This window comes from Salvelinus namaycush, chromosome 1 (assembly GCF_016432855.1).
Source record: "Salvelinus namaycush isolate Seneca chromosome 1, SaNama_1.0, whole genome shotgun sequence".
NCBI classification, from domain to species: domain Eukaryota; kingdom Metazoa; phylum Chordata; class Actinopteri; order Salmoniformes; family Salmonidae; genus Salvelinus; species Salvelinus namaycush.
Window position 1 is genome coordinate 42,746,211 of NC_052307.1, and position 13,366 is coordinate 42,759,576.

Here is a 13,366-nt window from a genome sequence, read left to right on the forward strand (position 1 = left end):
TCAAGTCCAATTAATTGAATTTACCACAGGTGGACTCCAATCAAGTTGTCGAAACATCTCAAGGATGATCAATAGAAACAGGATGGACCTGAGCTCTGAATATTTCTGAATGCACTGTAGATAATTGTATTTGTGGGGTACAGAGTTGAGGTAGTCATTCAAAAAAAGTCCATGCAACTTATTATGTAACTTGTTAAGCATATTTTTACTGCTGTACTTATTTAGGCTTGCCATAACAAAGGGGTGGAATACTTATTGACAAGACATTTCAGCTTTTTGTTTTGTATTAATAAAAATAAATCTAAAACCCTAGATCCACTTTGACATTATGGTGTACTGTGTCTAGGCCAGTGATGGAAAATCTAAATTTCATCCATTTTAAATTCAGGTTGCAACATAACAAAATTTGGAATACTGCACTGTATTTGTTCATAATTTTGAAGCTGCAAAAAGTGGTCTATTCTAACGTTGAGGTGATTCCATGTCCCTCATGTATTTAATTCTAGGCTATATTAAATTGAATACCTGAGAGCCTTCCAAACCATGTGCTAATGATCATATATTTAGACTAATTTAGTTTTTGGTTCTTCATCAAATATTTGGCAGCCATCATATGTATTATTCTTTGTTTTCATATAACTTGCATACAGTACAGCATACAGCATTCAACAGTTTAGACACACCTACTCATTCAAGGGTTTTTCTTTATTATGACTATGTTCTACACTGTAGAATAATAGTGAAGACATCAAAACTATGGAATAACAAATATGGAATCATGTAGTAAAAAAAAAGGGTTAAACAAATCAAAATATGTTTTGTATTTGAGATTCTTCAAAGTAGCCACCCTTTGCCTTGACAGCTTTGCACATTCTTGGCATTCTCTCAACCAGTAGTCATGAAGTGCTTTGAAAGGCTGGTCATGGCTCACATCAACACCATCCTCCCAGAAACCCTAGACCCACTCCAATTTGCATACCGCCCCAACAGGTCCACAGATGATGCAATCTCTATTGCACTCCACACTGCCCTTTCACACCTGGACAAAATGAACACCTATGTGAGAATGTTATTCATTGACTACAGCTCAGTGTTCAACACCATAGTGCTCTCAAAGCTCATCACTAAGCTAAGGACCCTGGGACTAAACACCTCCCTTTGCAACTGGATCCTGGACTTCCTGACGGGCTGCCCCCAGGTGGGAAGGGTAGGTAACAACACATCCACCACGCTGATCCTCAACACGGGGGCCCCGTAGGGCTGTGTGTTCAGTCCCTTCCTGTACTCCCTGTTAACTCATGACTGCACGGCCAGGCACAACTCCAACACCATCATTAAGTTTGCCGATGACACAACAGTATCTGATCACCGACAATGATGAGGCAGTCTATTTTCTTAATTTTTAAAATTTATTTCACCTTCATTTAACCAGGTAGGCTAGTTGAGAACAAGTTCTCATTTACAACTGTGACCTGGCCAAGATAAAGCAAAGCACGTCGACATATACAACAACACAGAGTTACACATGGATTAAACAAACAGACAATCAATAATACAGAAGGAAAATCTATATACAGCATGTGCAAATGAGGTAGGATAAGAGAGGTAAGGCAATAAATAGGCCATGGTGGCAAAGTAATTACAATATAGCAAATCAACACTGGATTGGTAGGATGTGCAGAGTATGAATGTGCAAGTTGAGATATTGGGGTGCAAAGGAGCAAGGTAAATAAATAAATACAGTATGGGGATGAGGTAGATTGGATGGGCTATTTACAGATAAGCTATGTATAGGTACAGTGATCTGTGAGCTGCTCTGACAGGAGGAGGTCAGAGACCTGACCATGTGGTGCAAGGACAACAACCTCTCCCTCAACTTGATCAAGACAAAGGAGTTGATTGTGGACTACAGGAAAAGGAGGACCGAGCACGCCACGATTTTCTGCGACAGGGCTGTCGTGGAGCAGGTTGAGGGCTTCAAGTTCCTTGGCGTCCACATCACCAACAATCTAACATAGTCCAAGCACACCAAGACAGTCGTGAAGAGGGCACGACAAAACCTATTCCCCCTCAGGAGACTGAAAAGATTTGGCATGGGTCCTCAGATCCTCAAAAGGTTTTACAGCTGCGTCATCGAGAGCATCCTGACGGGTTAAATCACTGCCTGGTATAACAACAGCTCGGCCTCCGAACGCAAAGCACTACAGAGGGTAGTGCGTATGGCCCAGCACATCACCGGTGCCAAGCTTCCTGACATCCAGGACCTCTATACCAGGCGGTGTCAGAGGAAGGCCCTAAAAATTGTGAAAGACTCCAGCCACCCCAGTCATAGAGTCTCTGCTACCGCACAACAAGCGCTACCAGAGTGCCAAGTCTAGGTCCAAAAGGCTTCTTAACCTTTTCTCAATAGGGGGTGCTGTTTTCACTTTGTAGAAATTTCGCTCCCAAATTAAACTGCCTCGTACTCAATTCTTGCTCGTACAATATGCATATTATTATTACTATTGGATAGAAAACACTCTCTAGTTTCTAAAACCGTTTGAATTATATCTGTGAGTAAAACAGAACTCAAGTTGGAGCAAACTTCCTGTGAGGAAGTGAGAAATCTGAAATCAGGCAGGCTGTTCTGGGGTCAGTTTATTAATTTGCATGTCTTCTATTGGTCGAGATGCACTGCATACGCCTTCCCCTAGATGTCAGCAAATAGTGAGAATTGGAATGGAGTTGCTAGGCAGATCTGAGGCCGTATAAAGGGTCTGGGAACGTGGGGTGCACTCTTTTCATCATTCGCCATGACGCAAGACAGACCTCAGGATGGCGTTCTGGGAAGCTCCCGTTATAGGCCTTAGATATATCCGGCACTGATTTTATTCGATATAGGTGTTAAAGACATCATAATGTTGTTATTTTAAACTGAGTTATATCAGTATATTGCAATTTTCGGATATTTCTTTGTGCTGCGTTATAGTGAGTTGGGCACGTCTGGGCCACATGGCTAATGTTTACTGCTAATTCCAAAGTTGAAGGCGACAATCTACAACCGAGCAACGATTCTTTTGGACAAAGGACAACTTGCCCAAGATTCTGATGAAAGCTCATCAAAAAGTAAGAACTATTTATGATGTTAATTCGTTGTTCTGTTGAAAAATGTAAAACTCCTATTCCGCCATTAATTTCGGTGCGGTCTCGCTTTAACGCACGCTGTATGTCGTAGAAACGTTAATTTAAAAAATCTAACACAGCGATTGCATTAACTTCTTCTGGCTGCAAGCCCGAAGCCGGGTACAATATGACAACAGCCACTTCAAGTGCAGGGCGCGAAATTCAAAATATATTTTTTAGAAATATTTAACTTTCACACATTAGCAAGTCCAATACAGCAAATGAAAGATACACATCTTGTGAATCCAGTCAACATGTCCGATTTTTAAAATGTTTTACAGCGAAAACACCACATATATTTATGTTAGCTCACCACCAAATACAAAAAAGGACAGACATTTTTCACAGCACAGGTAGCATGCACAAAGCCAACCTAACTAACCAAGAACCAACCAAACTAACCAAGAAACAACTTCATCAGATGACAGTCTTATAACATGTTATACAATAAATCTATGTTTTGTTCGAAAAATGTGCATATTTGAGGTATAAATCAGTTTTACATTGCAGCTACCATCACAGCTACCGTCAGAAATAGAACCGAAGCAGCCAGAGTAATTACAGACACCAACGTCAAATACCTAAATACTCATCATAAAACATTTCTGAAAAATCGATGGTGTACAGCAAATTAAAGACAAACATCTTGTGAATCCAGCCAATATTTCCGATTTTTTAAGTGTTTTACAGCGAAAACACAATATAGCATTATATTAGCTTACTACAATAGCCTACCACACTACCGCATTCATTCATCAAGGCACGTTAGCGATAGCGAATAAACCAGTAAAAGATATATAATTTTTGACTAACCTTGATAAGCTTCATCAGATGACAGTCCTATAACATCAGGTTATACATACACTTATGTTTTGTTCGAAAATGTGCATATTTAGAGCTGAAATCAGTGGTTATACATTGTGCTAACGTAGCATCTTTTTCCCAGAATGTGCGGATATTTTTATGGCACTCAACTATTCTGACCAAATAACTATACATAAACGTTACTAAAAAATACATGTTGTATAGGAAATGATAGATACACTAGTTCTTAAAACTTCTTCTCAATAGGGGGTGCTGTTTGCACTTTAATAATTTCGTTCCCAAATTAAACTGCCTCGTACTCAATTCTTGCTCGTACAATATGCATATTATTATTACTATTGGATAGAAAACACTCTCTAGTTTCTAAAACCGTTTGAATTATATCTGTGAGTAAAACAGAACTCGAGTTGGAGCCTTTTTCCTATGTGGATGTGAGAATGCTGAATTCTGCAAGCTGTTCCCAGGTCAGTTTATTAATTTGCCTGTCTTCTATTGGTTGAGATGCACTGCATACGCCTTCCCCTGGATGTCAGCGAATAGTGAGATTTGAAATGGAGTCTCTGGGCAGATCTGAGAGGTTATAAATGGCTTGGGAACGAAGGGTCCGGTCTTTGTTCTCTTCGCTCTGACGCAGGAAGGACCTTGGCATGTCGTACTAGAAAGCTCCGGTTATAGCTCTTAGATATATCCGGCTCTGTTTTTATTCGATATAGCTGTTAAAGACATCATAATGTTGTTATTTTAAACCGAGTTATATCAGTTTATGTCAGTATATTGCGATTTTCGGGTATTTATTTGTGTTACGTTCTAGGGGGTTGGGTATGTCTGGCCCACATGGCTAATGTTTACTGCTAATTGCAACGTTGAAGACTACATTCTACAACCGAGCAACGATTCTTTTGGACAAAGGACAACTTTCCCAAGATTCTGATGGAAGCACATCAAAAAGTAAGAACTATTTATGCTGTTAATTCGTTGTTCTGTTGAAAAATGTAAAATGCATAATCCGCCATTAATTTCAGTGCGGTCTCGCTTTAACGCACGCTGTATGTTGTAGTAACGTTAATTTTAAAAATGTAACACAGCGATTGCATTAAGAACTAATGTATCCTTCATTTGCTGTCCAACCTGTATTTTTTAGTCAAGTTTATGATTAGTTATCGATTAGAATAGGTGCCTCTCCCAAGATTTCTCCCGACATTTTGTTGGCAGCTTGGCTACTTTTCTCATTGTATAACCACGATTTGTGCCGCTAAATATGCACATTTTCGAACAAACTCTATATGTATTGTGTAATATGATGTTATAGGACTGTCATCTGAAGAATTCTGAGCAGGTCAGTGAAAAAATTAATATCTTTTGCTGGTTTATACGTTATCACTATTTTTGGCTTGAATCAATGCTGTTGTGTGGTTTGCTATTGTAGTAAGCTAATATAATGCTATATTGTGTTTTCGCTGTAAAACACTTAGAAAATCTGAAATATTGGCTGGATTCACAAGATCTTTGTCTTTCATTTGCTGTACGCTGTGTATTTTTCAGAAATGTTTTATGATGAGTATTTAGGTAATACACGATGGTCTCTATAGTTATTCTAGTTGCTTTGGTGAGAGTTGTGATGGTGGCTGCAATGGTAAACTATGATTTATACCTGAAATATGCACATTTTTCTAACAAAACATATGCTATACAATAAATAGGTTATCAGACTGTCATCTGATGAAGTTGTTTCTTGGTTAGTGGCTATTTATATCTTTATTTGGTCGAATTTGTGATAGCTACCTATGCAGGAAAAAAATGGTGGAGTAAAAAAAGTTGTGTCTTTTGCTAACGCGGTTAGCTAATAGATTTACATATTGTGTCTTCCCTGTAAAACATTTTAAAAATCAGAAATGATGGCTGGATTCACAAGATGTGTATCTTTCATCTGGTGTCTTGAACTTGTGATTTAATGATATTTAGATGCTAGTATTTACTTGTGACGCTATGCTAGGCTATGCTAGTCAGCTTTTTTACTGATGGGGGTGCTCCCGGATCCGGGATTGTGATGAAGTAGAAGTTAACAGCTCCTACCCCCAAGCCATAAGACTCCTGAACATCTAATCAAATGGCTATGCAGACTATTTGCCTTGCCCCCCCCCCCCCCTTCTACGCTGCTGCTACTCTCTGTTATTATCTACGCATAGTCACTTTAATAACTCTACCTACATGTACATATTACCTCAATTACCTCAACACCGGTGACTCATTGACTCTGTACGGGTACCTTTTTTATATAGCCTGTTATTTTACTGATGCTCTTCAATTATTTGTTACTTTTATCTTTTACTTTATTTATGTATTTTCTTAAAACTGCATTGTTGGTTAAGGGCTTGTAAGTAAGCATTTCACTGTAAGGTCTACACCTGTTTTATTCTGTGCGTGTGACAAATACAATTTGATTTGATGAGGTACTCAACTAGAATGCATTTCAATTAACTGCTGCCCCTTGTTAATAGTTCATTTGTGGAATTTCTTTACTTCTTTTAATGCGTTTGAGCCAATCAGTTGTGTTGTGACAAGGTAGGGGTGGTATATAGAAAATAGCTCTATCTGGTAAAAGACCAAGTCCACATTATGGCAAGAACAGCTCAAATTAGCAAAGGGAAATGACAATCCATCATTACTTTAAGACATGAAGGTCAGTCAATCCGGAAAATGTCAAGAACTTTCAAAGTTTCTTCAAGTGCAGTTGCACTAAAACCATCAAGCTCTATAATGAAACTGGCTCTCACAGGAAAGGAAGACCCAGAGTTACCTCTTCTGCAGAGGATAAGTTAGAGTTACCAGCCTCAGAAATTGCAGCCCAAATAAATGCTTCACAGAGATCAAGTAACAGACACATCTCAACATCAAATGAGACTGCGTGAATCAGACCTTCATTGTCCAATTGCTGCAAAGAAACCACTACTAAAGAACATCAATAAGAATAAGAGACTCGCTTGGGCCAAGAAACACGAGCAATGAACATTAGACCGATGGAAATTTGTTATTTCGTCTGAGTCCACATTTCCGATTTTTGGTTCGAAGCGCCCTGGCTTTGTGAGATGCAGAGTAGGTGAACGGATAATCTCTGCATGTGTGGTTCCCACCATGAAGCATGGAGGTGTGATGGTGTGGGGGAGGTGTGATGGTGTGGGGGTGCTTTGCTGGTGACACTATCTGTGATTTATTTAGAATTCAAGGCACACTTAACAAGCATGGCTACCACAACATTCTGCAGCGAAATGCCATCCCATCTGTTTTGCGCTAAGTGGGACTATCATTTGTATGTCAATGGGACAATGACCCAACACACCTCCAGGCTGTGTAAGGGCTATTTGACCAAGAAGGACAGTGATGGAGTGCTGCATCAGATGACCTGGCCTCCACAATCCCCCGATCTCAACCCAATTGAGATGGTTTGGGATGATTTAGACCGCAGAGTGAAGGAAAAGCAGCCAACAAGTGCTCAGCATGTGGGAACTCCTTCAAGACTGTTGGAAAAGCATTCCAGTCAAAGCTGGTTGAGAGAATTCCAAGAGTGTGCAAAGCTGTCAAGGTGAAGGGTGGCTACTTTGAAGAATCTAAAATCTAAAATATTTAAAATTGTTTCACACTTTTTTGGTTACTACTTGATTCCATATGTGTTTCATAGTTTGTCTTCACTATTATTCTACAATGTAGAAAATAGAAAAGTAAAGAAAAACCCTTGAATGAGTAGGTGTGTCCAAACTTTTGACTAATATTGTATATTCAAATACTTTCAAATATGATTTGGTTGTTTGAGAAGTATTCAAAATACTTAAAATTATTATTTGGTTTTCTGAGACCCGTAGTGGAATATCCAAGAAAATAGTTGCCTTTTAGTTGAAACTCCTATATAAACTATATTTGAATACTGAGTATTTGAAAAGGTGGTATTTTCAAAAAAATAAATAAATACAAACATTTTCTGCCAAGTTCTGGTGTGCCCCCCCCCCCCCCCCCCCCATGGACAATCCAATCATTGACTCTCTACCCTACTCTTTCCTCCTCATCCCTTTCTCTTCCAGACACCTTTGGTCACTCCTTTATGCTCTGCTTCCTTATTATTTCCTTATTTGAAAGAAGAAACTACACTATGAAACACAGATGAATGACAAAGATTGATAGTAAAAAGCTTTGGAGCACCTTAAATACATGTTTGGGTAATAAGGCCAACTCCGCTCCATTATTCATTGAATCAGATGGCTCATTCATCACAAAACCCACTGATATTGCCAACTACTTTAATGATTTTTTCATTGGCAAGATTAGCAAACTTAGGCATGACATGCCAGCAACAAATTCTGACACTACACATCCAAGTGTATCTGACCAAATTTTGAAAGACAAGCATTGTAATTTTGAAGTCTGTGAAGTGTGGAAGAGGTGAAACAAATGTCTAATCAACAATGACAAACCACCGGGGTCTAACAACTTGGATGGAAAATTTACTGAGGATAATAGCGAACGATGTTGCCACTCCTATTTGTCAATCCTATTTGCCATATCTTAAATTTAAGCCTAGTAAACAGTTTGTGCCCTCAGGCTTGGAGGGAAGCAAAAGTTATACCCCTACCTAAGAATAGTAAAGCCCCCTTAACTGGCTCAAATAGCCGACCATTCAATATGTTACCAACCCTTAGCAAACTTTTTGGGAAAAAAAGTGTTTGACCAGATACAACACTACTTCAGCACACTTATAGGGACAGAATTCACTCAGGAAACAAACACACACTTTACAATTCAAGCTTCTGCAAAGGAAACCTGAAAACACACGTCTTTTAACAGGGAAATTATAATGAGTAATAGGACACACCTGAGGGTCATTAATGTCTCTGGGACGGGCTCTGCCGCCCTCTGGTGATAGGTTGAACCATGAAAGTTATAGCACCCCCTGCTATATTGTGGACAATGAGTAAAGAGTTACCTGTCTAACAGAACACAGAGGGTGTTCTTTAATGGAAGCCTCTCCCACAAAATCCAGGTAGAATATCAGGAATTCATCAGGGCAGCTGTCTAGGCCTCTTAATTTTTTATATCTTTACTAACGACATGCCACTGGCTTTGCGTAAAGCCGTGTGTCCAATATGCGGATGACTCAACACTATACACATCAACAACACTTAACACTTATCAAAGAGCTGCAGTTAGTTTCATAATGGGTGGCAAGGAATAAGTTAGTCCTAAATATACTAATCCCTAAACCTTAACTAAATTGTGTAATGAATAATGTGGAAATTGAGCAAGTTGAGGAGACTATACTGCTTGGAGTAACCCTGGATTGTAAACTGTCTTGGTCAAAATATATTAATACAACAGTAGCTAGGATGGGGAGAAGTCTGTCTATAATAAAGCGCTGCTCTGCATTCTTAACAGCACTATCAACAAGGCAGGTCCTAGTTTTGTCGCACCTGGACTGCTGTTCAGTCGTGTGGTCAGGTGTGACAAAGAGGGACTTAGGGAAATTGCAATTGCTCAGAACAGGGCAGCAAGGCTGGCCCTTGAATGTGCACAGAGAGCTAACATTAATGATATACATGTCAATCTCTCCTGGCTGAAAGTGGAGGAGAGATTGACTTCATCATTACTTGTATTTGCTGTCTGTTTGAACTAATGGCACACAGCTCAGACACTCATGCATACCCCACAAGACATGCCACCAGAGGTCTCTTCACAGTCCCCAAGTCCAGAACAGACAATGGGAGGCGCACAGTCCTACATAGAGCCATGACTACATGGAACTCTATTCCACATCAAAGTAACTCATGCCAGCAGTAAAATTTGATTTTAAAAACATATAAAAATACACCTTATGGAACAGCAGGGACTGTGAAACACAAACATAGACAAATGCATACAAACACACAATGACATACGCACTATAGACACATGTACACATGGATTTTGTGTTATAGATAAGTGGTAGTAGAGTAGAGGCCTGGAGGGCACACACTTAAAACCTCTACCGCTTCTCTCTCCCGGATCCGGGATCCTCCTCATCAAAAAAGCTGACTAGCATAGCCTAGCCTTAATATGTTGTGAAATCTGTTATGATTGTATTGTAATGTTTTTCAAATGTATAACTGCCCTAATTTTGCTGGACCCCAGGAAGAGTAGCTGCTTGGCAGCAGCTAATGGGGATCCAGAATAAATACAAATACACAATCTCCCCATTCCCTCTGTCATGTATTCTCAAAATCCCCCTCTCCTCTCCTCCACTCTCCTCTTTCCTTCCTCCTTCTCTCCTTTCCTCTTTCATCAGCTCCACTGTAGTGCAGTAAGTAAGGAGAAAAGCAGTGTCTTGTCAGATTCTGTCGTGTCAGATTTGGAAAATATGCTTTACAGCGAAAGCAATCCAAGCGTTTGTGAGTTTATCGATCACTAGACAAAACATTAAGAACACCTAGCAGCAGTGTAGATTGGTCACGAAAGCCAGAAAAGCAATAAAATGAATCGCTTACCTTTGATGATCTTCGGATGTTTGCACTCACGAGACTCCCAGTTACACAATAAATGTTCCTTTTGTTCGATAAAGATTATTTTTATATTCAAAAACCTCCATTTGTTTGGCGCGTTATGTTCAGTATTCCACAGCCTTAGACAGGTCATCAAGGCTTGACGGACATTTCAAAGAGTATCCGTAAAGTTCTTAGAAACATGTCAAACGTTTTTAATAATCAATCCTCAGGTTGTTTTTAACATCAATAAACGATAATATTTCAACCGGACTGTAAACTATTCAATACTGGAGAGAAAGAAAATATCGAGCAAACAGTGTCGAACGCATCAACTAATGGAGGGACATCCGTGTATCCACTGACGCGTTTTGATAAATCTCGCTAATTTTTCAAAATTAAAGCTTGAAACTATGTCTAAAGACTGTTCACACCCTGAGGAAGCCACAGGAAAAGGAATCTGGTTGATATCCCTTTAAATGGAGGATAAGCAGGCAATGGAACAGGGATTTTTCAAAATAGAAGTCACTTCCAGGTTGGATTTTCTCAGGTTTTCGCCTGCAAAATCAGTTCTGTTATACTTACAGACAATATTTGGACCGTTTTGGAAACTTTAGAGTGTTTTCTATCCTACTCTGTCAATTATATGCATATTCTAGCATCTGGACCTGAGAAATAGGCAGTTTACAATGGGAACGTTATTTTTCCAAACATAAAAATTCTGCCCCCGTCAAGAGGTTTTAAACAAGCCCAAGTCATTGGTTGGAGCTTCAGAGCCAGAGGAGCATACAAGGCAGAGCACGGCTCATCTGCAATCCACTCAGCTGGGGCATAGAGAGGGAGATAGACCCTTGGCCCTGGTGCCTAGGTCAACACATAGCTCAGAGACACCTAGTCCACCCCACAAAGACCACTGTGTGTGTGTGTGTGTGTGTGTGTGTGTGTGTGTTGGTCAGACTGGTAACAGTTTTTCTTGGATTTAGCTTAATGCAACAGTCTGTTTGGATGACATTAAAGCAGCCCATATGTAGGGCAGCTGAGACAAGGTGACAGTATTGGACTGAATGGTGTAGAATGGCTCAGACGGTGAAAGAAACTTTGGGACCGTGAACATTCTGTTAGCACAAGGTGGAAATTCTGTGTGTGCTTGTGTAACGGATGTGAAATGGCTAGCTAGTTAGCGAGTACGCGCTAGTAGCGTTTCAATCAGTTACGTCACTTGCTCTGAAACCTAGATGTAGTGTTGCCCCTTGCTCTGCAAGGGCCGTGGCCTTTGTGGAGCGATGGGTAACGATGCTTCGTGGGTGACAGTTGTTGATGTGTGCAGAGGGTCCCTGGTTCGCGCCCGGGTCGGGGCGAGGGGACGGTTTAAAGTTATACTGTTACACTTGTGAATGGATAACTTTTCTCTCTCTCTCTCTCGGTCTCTCTCTCTTTCATTTCTCTCTCTAGTTCAGTCAGGGGAGAACTCTCGTTGCTCTGTTTCTCCTGCCTCAGCCTTTGCTATTGCTACAGCTGCAGCAGGACATGGCTCTCCCCCAGGTACACACACACACACACACACACACACACACACACACACACACACACACACACACACACACACACACACACACACACACACGCAAGCAAGCACACTAATTGTTCTCCTCTCTCCACCAGTGTTTAATAACTCAGAGAGGACATGTGATAAGGAGTTTATCATCAGAAGAGCTGCTACTAACAGAGTCCTCAACGTACTTCGACACTGGGTCTCAAAACACTCCCAGGTCTGTACACACTGTGTATGTACAGTACCTTTGGAAAGTATTCAGACCCCTTGACTTTTTCCACATTTTGTTAGGTTACAGCCTTATTAAATTTAAAAACTCATCAATCTACACACAACACCCCATAATGACAAAGTAAAAACTGTTTTCATAAATGTTTGCACCCAAAAAATATATGTCACATTTAAGTAAGTATTCAGACCCCTTACTCGGTACTTTGTTGAAGCACCTTTGGCAGCGATTACAGCCTCGATACTTCTTGGGTATGACACTACAGTGCCTTGCAAAAGTATTCACCCCCTTGGCATTTTTCCTATTTTGTTTCATTGCAAACTGTAATTTTAAATGGATTTTTATTTGGATTTCATGTAGTGGACATACACAAAATAGTCCAAATTGGTGAAGTGAAATGAAAGAAAATAACTTGTTTCAAAATTCAAAAAAATCTAAAACGGAAAAGTGGTGCGTGCATATGTATTCACCCCCTTTGCTATGAAGCCCCTAAAAAAGATATGTTGCAACCAATTACCTTCAGAAATCACATAATTCGTTAGATTGCACACGGGTGGAATTTATTTAAGTGCCACATGATCTGTCACATGATCTCAGTATAGGAACACCTGTTCTGAAAGGCCCCAGAGTCTGCAACACCACTAAGCAAGGGGCACCACCAAGCAAGCGGCACTATGAAGACCAAGGAGCTCTCCAAATAGGTCAGAGTCAAAGTTGTGGAGAAGTACAGGTCAGGGTTGTGTTATAAAAATTATCTGAAGCTTTGAACATCCCACAGAGCACCATAAAATCCATTATAAAAAAATGGAAATAATATGGCACCACAACAAACCTGCCGGACCATGCAAAGCGGTCATTAATCAGAGAGGAAACAAAGAGACCAAAGAAAACCCTGATGGAGCTGCAATGCTCCACAGCGGAGATTGGAGTATCTGTCCATAGGACCACTTTAAGTCGTATACTCCACAGAGCTGGGCTTTATGGAAGAATAGCCATAAAGCCATTACTTAAATAAAAAAATAAAAAAACACGTTTGGTGTTCGCCAAAAGGCATGTGGGAGACTCCCCAAACATATGGAAGAAGGTACTCTGGTCAGA

The 13,366-nt window shown here is 40.1% G+C and overlaps 1 protein-coding gene across 1 annotated transcript in view; it reads left to right on the forward strand.

The window, feature by feature from the left end:
* Positions 1–13,366, forward strand: part of rasgrf2b (Ras protein-specific guanine nucleotide-releasing factor 2b) — a 247,634-nt gene that overhangs the window by 171,937 nt on the left and 62,331 nt on the right. The window contains exons 19-20 of the mRNA XM_038988743.1: positions 11,940–12,029; positions 12,150–12,256. Coding sequence (XP_038844671.1) covers positions 11,940–12,029; positions 12,150–12,256 — 197 coding nt within the window. The remainder of the gene's footprint in view (positions 1–11,939; positions 12,030–12,149; positions 12,257–13,366) is intronic.